Genomic DNA, 19,148 nt, shown 5'->3' with positions numbered 1-19,148 from the left:
CACACACACCCATCCACCCACACACACAAATGTTACTTAGCCATAAAAATGGAATAAAATCCTGGCATTTGTTACAATATGAATGAATAATGATGGGCATTATGCTAAGCAAAATAAGTGAGAGAAAGACAAATACTGTAGAATTCACTTATATAAAGTTTGTTTTTAATGAGCTCATAGATACAAAGAACAGACTGGTGAGAGGCAAAAGCAGTGGGTGGGGGATGGGCAAAATGGGTGAAGCAGGTCTGAAAAACTTCCAGTTACAGTATAAATAAGTTATGGGCATATAATGTACAGCATATAATGACAATAGCTAATCATACTGTATGGCATATTTAAAAGTTGCTAAGAGAGGAGATATTAAAAGTTCTCATAACAAGAAAAATAGTTTTACTAACTATGTGTGATACTGGTCGTTAATGACTTATTGTGGTGATCCTTTCTCACTATGTACAAATATCCAATCATTATGGCAATTATACTTCAATTTAAAAAATTTAAAGCATATTACCATTCTTTGGCATGGTATTGAAGAGGTACCTCAGGTTTGAATTTCCTGTATGGTAGATTTTGCGTCATCATATCAACCGATTCAAGAAGTTCCATAAAACTGAAATACTGAAGAATGAAAAAATTAAATTTTTAAGATTTTTTTGTTTAATTGTCAAAGATAAAAATTAAATTACTAACTTATTTAAGGTAATGTTTATTATATACCATTATGAATCTTAACATTTAAAATCTTAGCTCTGCTTTTAACAAACTATAACCTACAATTTAAAATTTCATTTAAAAAAATCACCTGTGGTTTATTAAGTTCGATTGTTATGTCATGTAACTCAACACCCAGGTCTATTTTGGGGGCAGAAAAGTCAAAATCCGATCTGCGATTCATCTGAAGTTTGGCATTAGCAGATATGGGGCGAAATACTGAAAAATAACATAAATTTTTAAAAATTATATTGAGTTCTTTTTCCAAGTCACAAAGTGCTAGAGGAATCAAGCTGAAAATGCTCATTTTCATTTCTTCTATACCCTTTCCAGGTTCCAGATTTCCATACTGCTATAACTTGATCAGATGAATTATCACTTAGTCTTGAGGAATCTTTTACCTTTATCTATAACCCATACTGCTTTTTGCAAGTACAATTAAAGCTAACTGAACTCCCCCTCAAAAAAAAAAAAAAACTCTAAGAAGCAGGAACACACTCTAAAAGGCAAAACAGTCCAACAAGACAGTTCTAATGAAAGTATAGTTTCAAGAATGAATGCACATCAAAAATGCTAAGGGGAAAAATATTTTATTTAACCACTGACTTTCATTATGTAACTGTAATTCCTGGATTTCAGGTCAGTGTCTCTGTATCCATCTGTTTCCCACTTTTAACTTGAAAAACGAGAAGAGAAAAGATTAGAGCTTGTCCAGGATAACCTTCTTGGCTCAATCCATAATTTAAGATTTCTCTTAATCCTTTACATTTAGCACCAAAAAGTATAAGAATAATGCAGAGGGACACTAGTAATAGAAGAATCTAGAAAAAGATCAACTACTAAATCATAAGTTAATGTGTATATAAAGATAATATATTCCTCTTGTTTTATCCCTAAAGCACAGCACTGAATTCAAAAATACTTTTAATTTGAATTGAACAAAAAGATATTTACCAATAGGAGACAGGATAAATTTGCTATGGTACATCTATACAACAGAATACTATACAGTTACAAATGAGAAAAATTTACATGTACCTAAGTAGAAGGACTTAAAAGAGAAAGCTTAAAAAAGTGTATGTATAAAGCAATAGTATCAGTATTTGGAAAGTAAAATTATTATTCTCCCCCAGCTTTAATTTTTGTTACATAGAAAACTATGCCAGCTACTATACTCTCTCTGGTTGTAATAATCCATCCATAGGCTACACTCTCTCCCATCTTTCTCAGATTGGCTCCTGGTAACTGGAATTTCTGAGTGATTTCAATATACAAGTGATTGTTCCAGTACCATAGTCTCTCAGTTCCTTAAATCCTTTTGCGCTCACCTCACCCACTAGACTTAATCATTCCAGTATCCTCAACCTCTCAATAAACTCAGTTTCAAACATCCAATTCTACTAACACCACCTCTAGTAATCCAATACCAAACCTTCATGTCTTAAGGGAACTACCATTCATTCTGTGATCGGGAAAAAAACAAAATCAACGTGACTGGTCTCACATTAATGTCATAAATCTCAAGTAGACACTTAATGTGGCTGACTGATCACACAACATTCTTTCAGTCCAAGGATATGCCAGATCCATACCACAGTCTGTTTTGTATAGCAAGTGAGCTAAAAATAATCTTTACACTTTTAAAGTATTGTTTAAAAGAAACAGAAAAACATGTGACAGACTATATATTCATGACCTGTAAAATATATGTCTACTACATGGCCCTTTGCAAAAAGAAAGTTAGACAACCCCTACTCTGACCCAGTGGTTCTCAAACTGTAGCATTCCTCAGAATCACCAGGACAGTTTGTTAAAGACAAGATTGTTGAGCCTCACTCTCAGAGGCTCTGATTAAGCATGCCTGGGATGGGCCCAAGAATTTATATTTCTAACATGGTTCCAAGCGATACTAACGCTGCTAACTGAACCACACTTTGCTAACACTGCTCTACCAGCATTCTCTCACTCTCCTACATGGAGATCTCATAGCCCCTCCTCCCTCCAAAAACCTCTAATGCCTTAATTTTTTAGAAAAAGAAAGAGTTCAGAAGAAAAAATAAATCCCATTAACTCCAATCACCATATTTATTTGTTCACCCAACATCAGGACTTCTCTGTTATAAACAAACTGACCATGCTCCTCTCTGTGGCAAAGCACAATTCTACCTTCTTTCACCCGCATCAATACATAATAATCACACTTCACTCTCTCCCTTTCCATGTTCTAAGGATCATCCCAATCCTAGCCTATTAACAAGCTATTAACAAGCTACTATCTATCTTTCCCATTATATAAAAAACAAAACAAAAAACAAAAAGAAATCTTTCATTCATCCTTTCCCCTCCACTGTGTCAGTTATCAATTTACTGCTATAACCTCCAGATTACCCTTCCCTACCTGCTCTGAACCCTAGACTTCCAGGCTCATTCTTTAGAGTTCTCTTTACTTTTTGTTAGCCAATCCTTTAAATATTTTTTTCTTTACCAGTTAGCGTAACACTACTCCTCGTCAGGAGAGGACACAGGAGACACTGCGGGGGAAGGAGCTGCGCTCCGGGGCACTACTGCGCTCACTCGGCGGACTCCTGCTGGGCCGCGGTGCTCCAACAGCCCCTGAAGAAACGGCTTCTCCAGCGCCCAGGTCGTGCAGCACACACATTTCTTCAGCACTAGGCTCCAGCAGCACACAGCAGCTAGCACCACCAAGAGCCAGCAAATTCTCTCCACACATCGCTCAGGAGGTGTTAGAGTGGGGTGCCTTCTACAGACAACTCTCCACAAGACTTCCTAATGGGTCCATTTCCCAGAAGTTCCTTCAGGCTAATTTACAAGCTTTACCAATAGGGCATCAGAGACTTTCCTGCCAGTGAGTGACCCACAGCGATCCCCTCTCCAGCAAGTTCTAGATCTCAGTGCTGAAGGAGACAGACACACTTCTGTGGGCACTCCACCTAAGTCCTAGGGTAAAGGCTGTTTCTTCTAGCTGTTGGGATGGCCAAAAAGTTCACTCAGATCTTTCTGTAAGATGTTATGGAAAGATTCAAACGAACTTTTTGGCCAACCCTATACTATTCCTGCATTCTTTATAGTGTTCTCTTTACTCTTTGTTAGCCAATCCCTTGTTACTCTAATCCCCTGTTATATTTAGTAATTCTTCATAAATACTTTCCCTTCTCAAATTACTATGTGGTTCCTGTCTCTTCATCATACTCTGAATGAAACAGCTAGAAATGACAGTAGGGTAAAGGAGAAATAAGTCAAAATTAAACTGACAGATTTGAGAATCACCAACACACATGATACAGCAGAGTATTTTGCTTTTGTGTATATATTAGAAATATTTAATTTTATGAGAAAATTAACATGAAATACCACAGTGACATCAACAATATTCATTTCAAATTTATACTGATTAACTGTACATTTATCTTATGAAATTTACTTACCAAAATCATAACCTTCTGGAACAATATTTTCATCAACAATGCCATTCCTCAGGCTGTTCTATTAAAAGTCAAATTGATATTACTTATATTGATGCTAATACTAGTATATGCAAAAAATGGTTTGAAAGCAATTTTAAAAAATAACTCAAACTTAGAGTATAGCTAAGAAAATATTAAAGTGACTAAACACTATTTCATCAAACTACTATTATGTAAGAAGGTTCTAGAAATTATTAAGATAGGAATATATTTATATATATTTGTATACAAGCACATACACAAAATTTCATAAAATTCACCATCTCTTTAACACAAAACAAAGTGGGTACAAAAGTAACATATCTCAATACAATGAAAGTCATAGATGACAAGCCCATAATTATCATCATACTCAAGGGTGAAAAGCTGAAAGCTTCTCTTCTAAGATCAGAAACAAGACAAAGATACTCACTTTCACCACTTTTATTCGACACAGTATTAGAAGTCTTAGCCAGAGAAATTAGGTAAGAAAAAGAAATAAAAGGCATACAAGTTGGAAAGGAAGAAGTAAAACTTTCACTATTTGCAGATGACATACTAATATATAGAAAACCCTGAAGACTCCACCAAAAACTGCTAAAACTAATAATAAATGAGTTAAAGTTGCAGGATACAAAAATCAATATACAGAAATCTGTGGTATTTCTGTACACTTAACAACAAACTATCAGAAAGAAAAAATAACAATTCAATTTACAATTGTATTAAAATGTAAGAATAAACTTCACCATGGAGGTAAAAGGCTTGTACCCTGAAAACGATAAGGCACTGAGGAACAAAAATAAAAAGTACACTAACTAATGGAAAGATATTCCATGCTCATGGATTAGAATAAGTAATATTGTTAAAAGGTTCATATTACCCAAAGCAACCTGCAGATATGTTGCAATCTCCATCAAAATACCAACGGCATTTCTCACAGAAATAGAAAAAACAAAATTCGTATGGAACCACAAAAGAACCCAAATAGCCAAAGCAATCCTGAGAAAAAACAAAGCTGGAGTTGTCATCTTCCCTGATATCTAACTACATTATAAAGCTAAGAGTTATTAGTATCTGTCACACAGACAGACACACAGATCAACAGACTAGAACAGACAACTCAGAAATAAACCCATGCAGATGTGGTCCAAGAACCACTGCAGCGGGTGACTGCAGCCATGAAATTAAAAGACACGTGCTCCTTAGAAGGAAAGTCACGACAAACCTAGACAGCGTATATAAAAGCAGAGACCTCACTTTGCCAACAAAGGTCCATATAGTCAAAGCTATGGTTTTCCCGGTTGTACACATGTACAGTTGTGAGAGGCAGACCATAAGCAAGGCTGAGAGCTAAAGAATTGATGGTTTCTAACCGTGGTGCTGGAAAAGACTCCTGAGAGTCCCTTGGACAGCAAGGAGATCCAACCAGTCAGTCCTAAAGGAAACGAAGCCTGAATATTCATTCGAAGGACTGATGCTGAAGGTGAAGCTCCAATACTTTGGTCACCTGATGTGACGAGCTGACTCATTAGAAAAGATCCTGATGCTGGGAAAGACTGAGGGCAGGAGGAGGAGTGGGTGAGAGAGGATAAGATGGTTGGATGGCATCACCAACTCAATGGACATGAGTTTGAGCAAAGTCTGGGATACAGTGCAGGGCAGTTGCAGTACATGGGGTTGCAAAGAGTCAGACACAACTTAGCAACTGAACAACATACATGGTCAGTTATAACTTAACGACCAAGGAGTCAAGAACATACAATGGGAAAAGGACAGTCTCTTCAATAAATGGTTTTGAGAAAACTTGACAGCTATTTGAGAAAGAATGAAATCTGACTACCTTACACAGTAAATGAAAAGAACTCAAAATGGATTAAAGACTTGAACTTAAGGCCTAAAACCATAAAAACTCCAGAAGAAAATAGATGGTAAGCTCCCTGATATCAGTTTTAGCAATGAGTTTTTAGATTTGACAGCAAAAGTAAAAGCAACAAAAGCAAAAATAAACAAACTGACTACATCAAATTAACAGCTTTTGCACAGCAAAGAAAACTATCAAATACATGAAAAGGGAACCTATAAATGAAAGAAAATATATGAAAATATTATATCTGATAAGGAGCTAATATCTGAAATATATAATGAACCCATATAACTCAAAAGCAAAAAAACTCAAACAACCCAATTAAAAATTTCAAAATAGAAATACAGATGGCTAACAGATACATGGAAAGATGCTCATCATCCCTAATCATTAGAGAAATGTAAACCAAAACCACAATGAAATACCAGCTTAAGCTTGTTAGAATAACTATTATCAAAAACCAAAAAAATTATAAATGTTGGTGAAAATGTGGAGAAAAGAAAACCCTTCTGCTCTGTTGGTGGGACACAAATTGGTGCAGACCCTATGGACAATTATGGAAGGACCTCAAACAATTAAAAACAGCCTAACTATCATATAACCCAACAGCTCCACGTCTGAGAAGAAAATAAACATACTAGAAAGCATATCCACACTCCATGTTCATTGCAGCATTATTTATAATAGCCAAGATATGGAAACAACATAAATATCCATCAAGGGTGAATGAAGAAAATGTTTTATACACACACAGACAGACACACACTATGGAGTATCACTCAGCCATAAAAAAAAAGAGTGAAATCTTGCCATTGGGACAACACAAATGGACCTTGAGGGCATTATGCTAAGTGAAATAGCTCAAAGAGAGAAAAACAAACACTGTACTATCTCACTTGTATGTGGAATTTAGAAGAAAAAAAACAGAGAACAGATCGGTGGTTGTAGGAAGTGGAGGAGGGAGGTACTGATAGGATGGGGAAAAAATTGACAAAGGAATTCAAAAAGTCCAAACTTTCAGTTATAAAATAAGTATTTATTAACTCATGGAGATGTAATATACAGCATGGTGGCTATCATTAATAATACTGTGTTGCATATTCGAGAGTTGTTATGAGTAAATCTTACAAGTTCTCATCACAAGAAAAACAACTGTATAATTACATATGGTGATGGACATTACTAGACTTATTGTGTTGATCATTTTGCAATATATACAAATATCAAAACATTATGTTGCATGCATAACTAAGAAATGTTTCATATCAGTTACACCGAAAAGCTATGTTTATATATGTCTATATACAAACATATATATATTCACCTACTGCTGAAAATTTTAGTGGATTTTTGCCTAGGCAAAAAAGGACCACTGACTAACATACTATCTACAGTATGTTAGATAAATGACAAAGAATAAAACTAGGCAAAATATGATACCAAAGATATATATGCATGTATCAAAAAAATTTACTTACCAATGATTCATCATAATTACTAAGATAAAACAGCTGAGACTTCACGTTCCAATAGGCAAAAAGGTTATCCAATCGGATTAACTGAAAATAAATCAAATTTATTATAAGCTTCATTTTCAATGAAGATTCTTTAGTATATGCTTTTTCAGAAGTCTCAAATAATTGGTCATATAACACTTAAGTCAACACAATTCACAAAAATCCTTATCTATGTCACTTGTCTTAAAGCTGTGGTACATATACACAATGGAATGTTATTCAGCCATTAAAAAGAATTCATTTGAATCAGTTCTAATGAGGTGGATGAAACTGGAGCCCACTATACAGAGCGAAGTAAGCCAGAAAGATAAAGACCAATACAGTCTACTAACGCATATATATGGAATTTAGAAAGATGGTAACAATAACCCTATATGCAAGACAGAAAAAGAGACACAGATGTATAGAACAGACTTTTGGATTCTATGGGAGAAGGCGAGGGTGGCATGATCTGAGAGAACAGCATCGAAACATGTATATTATCAAGTGTGAAACAGACCGCCAGTCCAGGTTGGATGCATGAGACAAGTGCTCAGGGCTGGTGCACTGGGATGACCTAGAGGGATGGGATGAGAGGGAGGTGGGGGCGGGGTCCAGGATGGGGAACACATGTATATCCATGGCTGATTTATGTCAATGTATGGCAAAAACCACTACAATATTGTAAAGTAATTAGCCTCCAACTAATAAAAATTGGGGGGGGGGAGTATCTTTTGTCAAGCCCATGGACTGACAAAACATAGTATTTGTTTAATTTACCTTACGAAATAGTTTCTCAGTTTCATCATGTAAACATGGAATCCAGTATTGATCAGTTGTCTGAAAAGGAAAAAAAGAAGCAGTAAAAACTGTCACTTGCATGTGAAATGGCAGAGTGATAAACAGAATCTATCCTGCACTAGACCAATCTTCCATTAAAATGTCCTTGAAAACATAACATTTAGTCAAAGAATATTAACGGAATCTTCTGTATTCAAGAATCTCACTGCCTGGTGAAAAACTAGAAAGCAAATTACAAACCGGTAAGTGCCATCACTGAGGTTAAATGTGCAGTTACTCTGGGAATAAAGTCCTTAACTAGAGACTCCACAGTGGGAGCCTCAATTTCAGGTATGTGATGGCAAAAGTGATACCTAACCTAAGTGACACATTAATTGAAATTATTGATTCTAAATTTAGTATGGAATATGATTCATGGTAGGAAGATATCTGAATATATGGTATGTTCAAAGAACTGAAGTAGCCCAATTTGGCCCAAGAACATACTCAAAACAGAGAAAAGAGGTAAAATCAGGTGTCCTACCTAGGGTCAGATTACACAGGGATTATAAACTATTTTGACAAAATTATGGACTTTAAAAGCAATGAAAAGTCACTGAGAGAAATCAATTGATACCAAATGCTTATATTTAAAAGACGGTTTTCATTTTTTCTAGAGAACTAAATGGACTGGAACAGTGGTGCTCAAATTTTATCATGCAATTAGGATGACCTGGAGGGGTTTTTAAACAAAATAGCTGGGTCTCAGCCTGAGTTTGCAATTGAGTATGGCTTGGTTGGGGGACAAGTTTCCAAACACCTCCAAAACCAGTGGGAAACCACTGCTCACACCGTTAGCAATCACCTTCACACTGCCAGATCCAATGGCTCATTTTCCAACCTTATTTTTCAATGTTACAATAGCATTTGACCATTAACCTCACCCAACTTTATTGAATAACTTTTCACTTGACTTTTCTCTTTTCCTGTTTGAGGTAGATTCAAGTTTTAAAAACCACACACAAAAACTGAATGAACATAAAAAACAAAAGCATATAATGAAATACTATACAGCAGTTGAACTGAATCAATTAAACTACATGTGGCAATAAACACGTCACAAACAATGTGTAGCAAAATGGAAACTGAGAGAAGAATCATGTAACACTTACATGAACTTTTAAAAATCTACCAAATACTACACATTTTTAATGGATATACAGTGTAAAGTTTAAAAATGTAAGATGTTTACCTCTTGGGTGGGAGAGAAGAGTGGAGCAGAATACAAAAGGAATTTAAACTTTATTCATAACAGCTTAGTCTTTAAAAGTATTTAAAATTTAAACTAAATGACAAAATTATCATCCATTCTGGATACAAGCAAGTGTCTCAAAATTCTTATGTTCTCCTACAGTTTTAAAGTTTCTTAATTAAAAAACTAAACAGGAAGAAAGTATGCCATGATTATTAGTAATAGTGATGATGAAATGATATGATTCTGTATACTTTCCACGACTAATCAAAGATTCTGAAATGAACATTACTTTTATTTTGTACTTATGCATTTAAAATTCAGAATGGATTTTTTAAAGTAAAATAAGTATGAAATATCATAACTGGCAAATAGTCTCTCACATATGAAATTAAAATTATCAATCTTTTTTTAAATATGAAACTACCTACCCCCAGTTTCAATCCAGTCTATGCACTTCCTGTATGAATTCTATATAGATACCTACTCCTGATGCTGGCATACATTAAGTAGTTATTAGTAATTTAATTAACTATACTGCAAAAATGAATATGGTTAAATTTCTTTTTAAACAACATACCTGCATGCTGAGATTCTGAAGGGAAATACCAAATGACAGAGGGTTTTCTCGATTTGTGACCTAAAGAGGAAGGAGAGTAAATTTTATTTAGATTTTTAGTAGATGGACAAAATTTATATTGTAGAAAAAGTTCACTTTCTGGTAATTAAGTTATTTCAAACATTCAAAAACATTTTTCTAGCTTCTGGAATAATTTTTATTTCTACATTTTTCCTAACTGCATATAAAGTACCAATATATTAGTGTGGTACAATAATAATTTATCAATATAATGTTGCTGCAGTCCATGGGATCACAAAGAGCCACATTTTGGAACTGAACAACAAAATGCTCTTTTTCAATCTACCTAAAAGAAGTTCATTAAAAATGAGATTGACCCTCACAACAGAGCTGGGAGAAGCCAACAATGACGTGTTTGAGAGACAATATATGATCTATTTGAAATCAAACAATTAGTTAAGTCTAACTAATGATTCTTAAACCATTGTTTCTTCCAGTAAGTAAACACAGTATAAAGTATTTTAAAAACATGTAACTACTAACTCTATCAAAGGAGATTATAAGAAAGAAATTTTCCTTCATTATCTGATGCTTGAACATTTTAGAAAAGTGTTAATCAAGGCACTAAGGACTGCAAATTACAACTAATTACAAAAAATAAAGATCATGTCATGTTCAGCTCTATATCCCTCCATGTGCCAGCATCTCATAAGTTGACCACTACAGAGCAGGTGTCAATAAATAGCAAAATAAATATAAAAACAGTTATCACCTATTAAAATACTTACATCATCTTCATAGCGAATATGGATGTTGGAAATTTTCACTTGAAGATTTTTTATGATCTGGGTAATTAATTTTTCTGTAAAAGTGTCCTGTTTCTCCACATGCTGTTTTTCTACAATTGCAAATGTTCATTTTTAATATGAATGAAAGGTACATTCTATGAGTATCTGTACTGAAATAACAAAAATGCTACCTTCTTAAAGAAAGAAATCTGTAATCAGAATACTAAGTCTCCTTTCCAAATATTTTATATACCAAAAGACTTTCCCGGGTGACTAAACACACACAGTTTTCAAAACCTACTTTCTTGTCCAAACTAAAGCTTAACATGTAGAATTTATTGGCATCAAATTTTATAATTTCTGTAGTGTACCTGAGTACATAAGGACATGAAAAACAGTAAGATTATCAGGTAAGAATTACAATAGGATCATATCAGAAGAGTCAGAAACAGCACCAAAGAAAGAGTCTCCCTTAAATTTTGTGCTGTCATCATAAGGTGTCTGTGGTTAGAAGTATCAAACAGCCGAATACGCTCCTTCTCTAATAAAACACAAAATAGGAAGATACAAGATTCTTTCCCTCTCCCCTTTTAAGCAAAAACGAAAGATGTTCGTTTGTTTCATTTTTCAAAAGGAGATTAAACAATCTTCTTCAATACTTTCCAGGAAAATATAAAGAATAAAAAATTGAGGTTCCTAATTTTTTTTAATATGCTGATGATAACCACTAATTACTAACACTTTTGCCCCCACTTAAAAATGTCAATGAAAGTGATCTTTTTCTAGTCCTATTCCACCTGTATACACTTATTATTTATCTTTTCCTCTAATGACCTACTACTTCCTAATTCAGCTGACCCGGAAAGTCTCAGATAAACAAAAGCTGATGAAGATATTCTCATACTTGCATCAAAGGGAAGCATGAGTGAACGAACATACTGAACAGGACTTTAGAATTAATAAACAGAAGTAGAATAAAAACTCTTTGAAGCCGAGAGTTTTTTATTTTAAATGTTGAATCCCACCACTACCTAATGAAATCCTCTGCTCTCTAAATTTATTTAGTCATTCAATTAAATGCTAAATTTTTCTTTCCCTCTCAACTAGTTTCTTTCTGACTTCCTTACCCAGCTCAGACTCCTTAATACATTATTTCACCGACACTTTAAACTCTTCTGCTTTCTATCTTCTCCTTTTTCTTCTGTCAATAAAGTTCCAAGCCGACACAAATCCAAAGTCTACTTTTTATATAAACATGTGTATGCCTTGCCAGGTGAGTAGCAGAGAAGAAAAATTACCACAAAATAGACTGCAATTACTTTAAGTTAGTCATTATCAACTTCAACTAACCAACAACCTTACTACATTTCTCCAATCAACTTGTTCACACACCAGAGTAACCGCCTTAAAATTCCTCTTAGTACTCTTCAAAGGTCCAACAATTCTTCCACTGCTCTATTTACTCTTAGCAAACCACTTTACAACTATGAAGAAATAGAAGCTTCTTTTCTACAATTATCACTAAATCGAAATAGCAATTTCTAAGGTGACCAAGGACCTCCATGTCATAAATAAAATGATTGTTAATCCTCATTTTACCTGATAAATCAGCAGGATCTGACATATTCTTCACTTTTCAAACCACTCTTTTCCCATCGAAATGTAATCTCCAAATTTCCTACTGTAATACTTACCTAACCACTCTTTCTTGGTCTTTTTTTTGGGGGGCGGCTGTTTTCCTCCTCTACACAATCCTTAAATGTTGGCTTTCTTTAGGGCTTAGTTCTAGAAATGTTTCTCTTCTCATTCTATACTGTTGCAGGAGAGAATCTCATCCATACCTTATAGCCTGAACCATCTTCCTAATGCTGACAACTCTCAAAAGTATATTGAATAATGCAGGAAGTAAGATATGATCACAGAGTAGTTGGTACATTCAGTAAACTACAAATAGGCCAGTATGGCTGGAACAAGGAACAGAGAAGATATGAAAGGGATGGGGTCGGTAAAAGGCTGGAAAGGTAGGCAAGATTCAAGTCATAAGAGCAACAAAAGTATTTTGTTGAAGAGTTCAAAATTCTATCTGATAACAGGTATAATTGATGAATCTTAAGCAGAGCTATTTATATTTTAGATTTAAGTATAACTAGGAGGCACTTCTGATTAAACATGAGTTTGCATCTATTTTTCTCCTCCTCAGTAAAACCCCATCAAGGCAAAAGTAAAGGGGAAAAATGGATAAATCTCCAAGACCAAAAGAAAAGAGTGTAGAAGAATAAAAGAGAGCTTAAAAAATTCAGAAGCTGGAAAGCAGATGGCCTTAGACAACATGACAGAAGAAGAAATTTGATCTCGAATGCTCATAAATTGAGATGCCAATAAAATACAAGATGAGTTAAAAAAAGAATCCTGGGAAGATTCAGGAACTGGAATCCCCTGAAAATATAAATGGCAAAGAGGTGGAGGAAGAAGGTGATCATATAAGGATTGGCTTAAAGTCTGTATGTTGAGTAGTTAGATTTCTAGGTATCCTTCCTCTTCCAATCCACATGATTAAGCAATTATCCTTTTCCCCACTCTCATGAGAAGCAAATGTTTATTCTGGAGACAATAAAACTGACAGGCTCCAGACTCTGAGACTATGCATGTGAAGGTACAAGGAAATCCATCATACCAAAATGGACATTCTAAGTAAAAGGTCATATATAATAAATGTTAAGACCCACATCCAACTGCTATTGCCAATCAACACTAGGGATGTGACTTCCCATGATATGCAACTGTCAATAAGCAGACAAAAAGATGCTAAAATACTAATTTTTACACACACAGACACACAATGGAATATTATTCAGCCTTAAAAAGGAAAGTGTGACAAATGCTACAACATGGATAAACCTTGAAGACATAAAGTGAAAGTAAAGTCACTCAGTCGTGTCCAACATTATGAAGACATAATACTTCATATGGGGAAATAAACCACTGAAGAAAACACAAATACCATATGATTCCACTTGCATGATTACTCAGAACAGTCAAAATCAAACAGACAAAAAGCAAAATTGCAGTTGCCTGGGTCTGGGGGTAAAGGGGGGAAGAATGGGTGGGTTATTGTCTATCAAGTGTCAACTTTCAATTTTACAAAATGAAAAGAGATATAGGGAGAGATGATGGTAGTGGATGCAATACAATAAATGTATTTAATACCACTGAACTACTTAAAAGTTGTTAAGAAGGCAAATTTTATATGAACACTACAATAAAAAGATTTTTTTAAAAAAGAGGAAGAGGGTATGGATGAAAGACAATAGAGAAGAAAACATAAGAAGTATTGCCAGGAATTGTGGTAAATCTCCTTTAGTGCCTTTTTTTTTACCAGTTTGTCAACCGGTAAACCATTTATTATTGCATTTTTTTATTTAAAAAGTAAGTTAATGGCAAGGACATTTTGAGCAGTACACATACATCTCTTCTAAGATGCTTAGCTATCAAAGGATGGAGGAGCATAAGCTAACCAGAGGACAAGGATAGGAACATGACTTGATGCTAGCAACATGACTTGACACTGAAAGATAAGAGAGCTATGGCATATTTACATGTCAAAGAGAAAGCTTCACTAGAAGGAAAAGCTAAGTCAGAGTACAGGTGTGTAGACGGTGATGGTTATATAAAGAACTCCTACCATTACTCCATTACCATCAACAGCAGTAAGCGGAAAGGGATTAGATTCCTGCAGGACATCTCTAATACTGACGAAAGAAGGGGACTAAAGGAATGAACCATTGTGGTCTAAGCTGAACAGGAATGTATGTGACGCCAGAGGGTAAACAGATTTGGAAAAATATATCAAGAAACTAAGTATCTCCAAAAGGTGAAGAACTGATAAAAGTGGAGTAAGGAAGACTAGAAAGGCAAAAAAAAAAAAAAAAAAAACTTCATGAAATTGACTACTATACTTAAAAACTAACCTCACCCTTTTAGGTTTGGAATATTATTTGCACTAAGGTTAATTTCTATAAACATGATAAAACATAGGAAACACATTAAAATTCTTGTAATAAGACCATCATATTTTTAAAGTAATCTCAGTGCTTCCAGAAGAAAATAATATAGTAATGTAATAAATATTTAGCTCTTTTCTGCTTTTCTTATTACCATTCTGATTGTTTTTTTACCTTGATCAGCTACTTTTCGTTTTGCTTCTTCTATTCTTTTCAATTCCTGTTGCTTTGCTTCAAAGAGTTGTTTTTCTTCCTTTATAGGATCATATTTTATTCCTGCAGAAAGTATAAAAAAGGAAGATTCTTAATTACCTTAAATTTAAATATACTCATTCCAAAAAATATCCTGGAAAATAATCACTAATTCAAAGTTTGCAAAAATTGAGGGTAAAAACCAATTTATTTTATATTATCAAATAACAAATTTAAATATTAAAAAAGCTCAAAAAATTCACCAAAATTATTTGAATATAATTATCAAATATAAAAATTTTTCCACATTAAAAAAAGGAGTAGTTGAAATGATAATGTTTAAAATTTGACTTACTAGAAGAGGGCACTATGAGTAAATAAACATCTTCCAATACAGCTTCAACTGGCTGGGTATAAAGGTTTTTCCATGGAATTTTAAGATTAAGAGTACCTATATGAAAAAAAAGAAAAAATATTATTCTTTCAATCTAGATTTACTATCAGCCTATTTTCTATCAAGCACTAAAGGAGATAACAAAGTTGTCTTTGACCTTATGAGCTCATTAACTTTATAGAATGCTATTTTACAACAATAAACTAAAAGTATTTTTAGTGATGATTTGAAATTATTTGTATTAGTATTGTTGGAAAATCTACTTAAAAATATTCTAAATATTTAAAGTTTCTACTGTGGTGATATGTACCACAAACATATCAGTATTATCCCTCCGTTAATCAACAATCCTTGATAAAATAAGATTGATTTGTACCAATTCTTACTAAAAATCTCTAAGAAATTTTTCCTTATACTATAAAAAGGTAGATTACATACTTTATATAAGTATACTTTACGTAAAGATTTTACACATATGCACATATTTGTATATATGTAATATTTACATAAGTATGATTATCATAAGTGTATGTACTCATAAATTCCTATGGTAATAATCAAGGATCCTAGGCAATATTAGAAAATCATTTCAACTAATAAAAATATTTTGCTACAACCCAACAGCAAAGTATTTTAAAAGCATTTATTTCTTAAACTAAAGAATATGATGTAAAGGACTCATTATACTACTAATTCTAGTTTTATGTATTTTATGTATTTAGTATATGTAGAAAACTTTTAAAATAGTTTTTAATATTTAAAAAATTTTTTTGAAAGTATGAATCTCTAAATTTTAAATTAGTTGTCATGATCAGGGAAGGAAAAGACTTACTAAATACATCATTGCTGCATTAACTCCTTAGAAAGAAAGTTATGACAAACCTAGACAGTGTATTAAAAACCAAAGACATCACTTTACCAACAAAGGTCCGTATAATCTAAGCTATGGTTCTTCCAGTAGTCATGTATAGATGTGAGAGTTGGACCATAAAGAAGGCTGAGCACCCAAGAATTGATGCTTTTGAATTATGGTGCTGGAGAAGACTTGAGAGTCCCTTGGACTGTCTGGACCAGTCAATCCTAAAGGAATCAGTCCTGAATATTCACTGGAAGGACTGATGCTGAAGCTAAAGCTCCAATACTCTGGCTACCGGATGTGAAGAGTCAACTCACTGGAAAAGACCCTGAGGCTGGGAAAGACAGAAGGCAAAAGGAGAAGAGGGGAGCAGAGGATTGCAGAGGATGAAATGGTTAGATGGTATCAAAGACTCAGTGGACATGAATTTGAGCAAACTCCAGGAGATAGTGAAGAACAGGGAAGCCTGGCGTGCTGCAGTCCATGGAGTCTCAAAGAGTCAGACACAACTTAGTGACTGAAAAACAGTAATACATACTTAGACAAACTGTATTATATAACTCCAAAAACCCATGTTTTAAAAAATGCCAAATCAAGAAAAAGATTTCTCCATACTAATTTAGAGAAAAATAAACTACCTGACTTCTAAAAGAGGAATAGCTTTCTAAGTTTTAAAATCAGAGATGATAGTGACCATTTTAAATTTCTATACTAACAATATACCATTTGTACCACTAAGCATTTGTTTTAAACCAAATCATTTTTTCCTTCCTTATGAAGGGCAGGCTTCTTATAGAAAATTTAGAAAAATCAGAAAAAATACATAAGAAGGTACTTTAAAAATCTTCCACATGAAAACAATTACTTTAAAAGTATGTATGTAAGTATATTTGATATGTATGTAATTCTGCATCTTAAATGAGGAAAACTTTGAAAGATCAGTAAGATTAACAATCCCTATAAATGGCAAGGGGACAATATGTTCTTATAAAACTGGTTGTACCACTACATCACTCATTTAAAAATGTGCCCTTCATTTAGCAGACTGTGTTCCTATTATAAGCCAAGTATTGTGCTAAGTGAAGATATGATGAAATTAAAATTGTAAAATTAAATCCACTTCTCAAAAAACTTACTGTCTAGAAGAAAAAATAATAATGATATTTAAAAATGGCAGTTTCTATGACAGAGATATGCAAATGACACCTTAAATGATTCTCAAGATTATCTTATATATCAGTGTACTTTCTACCACCTTATATTAACACTGAAAATTTACCCTGTCATCATTTTTAAACATGGTCAGAAAAGAAAAGAGAACAGAAATAATGAAGGCACTAAATGAAAGCAAGTCTACCTACTATCCTTATATATTTTTCTAGAATAGGTGTTAAATTTACATACACTGATTCACAATGATCATAGTTATAAAATTCAATGCCTTTCAGAATACTTTCAAAAAGTATATGAAAATGTTTACTGTAAATTTGTGGACCAATAGAAATATAAGATTACATTGTTCAAATTTTGTAGTATGCAATATTGAGAAATAAGGGAGGTCAAATCAATATGGATTATGAGGAATCTTTATTAAATGATAATTTAAAAATATATAAAATCCTACATACACCATGTTTCCAAGTCAAGATGTTCACATGTAAAAAACCATGTAAAAATTTGCAAAAATAAATATATTAGGTGGAAAAGTAATGGGTGACATTTTCCCCATTTTATTTATACTAAGTAGTGTTTAAATTATGGGGGCAAAAGGAAGAAAAAACAGAATTAGAGTCCTAGCAATGTAAATGAAAAAAGTTTCTTTGGCATATGGTCTAATACCAACTATAAGAGCACAAAATTGTGGAGATTTTCATTAGGTAATTTATATAAGCTTTCAAAACACCTTGTTCTCCAAGTGACACCAATACCCTGCAATAACATTACATAAATTCTTCTACACAAATTATCTGCATAACACTGCTTTTAAGTCACAAATAATAATACTATCATCTTGCACAATATGTAAACCAATAAAGTTTAAGCAATAACGTTAAAACAATAAACTGAAATAATTTAAGAAATAAAACATATGTCTTTATTAAACACATTTGAATCAATTTCTGTACAACTAGTATATTGAGCCAGTATATTCTGCTCAACCTGTATATGTAAACTACAGAAACTGGAAATGTAATACAAGAAAATTAGCATAGTGTTTCCTAGAAAACTAGCAGAATGGAAACCAGGTTTTTGATTGGTCCCTGACCACACAGCCTGGAGGCTCCGGACCCAATTCCTTATGCCACTTATCCATGGCCAATCAGAACACAGCAATGATAACTGGTCAGACTTAAGAAACTGAAACAGTCAGGCTCTCTATTAGTTTTAATGCTTTGGATCTCAACTCATTTCAACACTTAACAAATGTATAATTTCACAAGTATTGGGGCTTCCCTGGTGGCAGGGGTTAAGAATCCACCCTGCAATGCAAGGGACACTGGTTCGATCCCTGGTCCAGGAAGACACTACATGCCATCGGGCAACTGGGCATGTGTGCCGAAACTACTGAGCTCACACTGCACTCTGGAGACCACAAGTGCTAACTACTGAGCCCATGTTACAACTACTGAGGCCCACATGCCCTACAGCCTGTGCTCCACAGCAAAAGAAACTGCTGCAAGGAGAAGCCCTCACAGCTCCGCTAGAGAGCAGCTCCCACTCACCACAGCTGGGGAGAGCTCGCCTGCAACAACCAAGCCCCAGT

General features: G+C 33.9%; 1 protein-coding gene across 3 annotated transcripts in view; it reads right to left on the bottom strand.

Moving 5' to 3' along the window:
- Positions 1–19,148, bottom strand: part of VPS13A (vacuolar protein sorting 13 homolog A) — a 268,740-nt gene that overhangs the window by 226,005 nt on the left and 23,587 nt on the right. For 2 of the 3 annotated variants that reach the window (XM_043890712.1, XM_043890714.1), the window contains exons 4-12: positions 15,490–15,585; positions 15,117–15,218; positions 10,942–11,051; positions 10,154–10,213; positions 8,322–8,381; positions 7,524–7,604; positions 4,161–4,218; positions 806–933; positions 515–621 (exon numbers count right to left, since the gene is read on the bottom strand). In XM_043890712.1, coding sequence (XP_043746647.1) covers positions 515–621; positions 806–933; positions 4,161–4,218; positions 7,524–7,604; positions 8,322–8,381; positions 10,154–10,213; positions 10,942–11,051; positions 15,117–15,218; positions 15,490–15,585 — 802 coding nt within the window. Of the gene's footprint in view, positions 1–514; positions 622–805; positions 934–4,160; positions 4,219–7,523; positions 7,605–8,321; positions 8,382–10,153; positions 10,214–10,941; positions 11,052–15,116; positions 15,219–15,489; positions 15,590–19,148 lie in introns of all 3 variants that reach the window. The other variant, XM_043890713.1, reaches the window with a different exon arrangement.

The sequence above is a fragment of the Cervus elaphus genome, chromosome 29 (assembly GCF_910594005.1).
Source record: "Cervus elaphus chromosome 29, mCerEla1.1, whole genome shotgun sequence".
In the NCBI taxonomy this organism is placed as follows: domain Eukaryota; kingdom Metazoa; phylum Chordata; class Mammalia; order Artiodactyla; family Cervidae; genus Cervus; species Cervus elaphus.
Note: the sequence above shows the minus strand (reverse complement) of the source record. Positions and strands in the feature narration are given on the sequence as shown.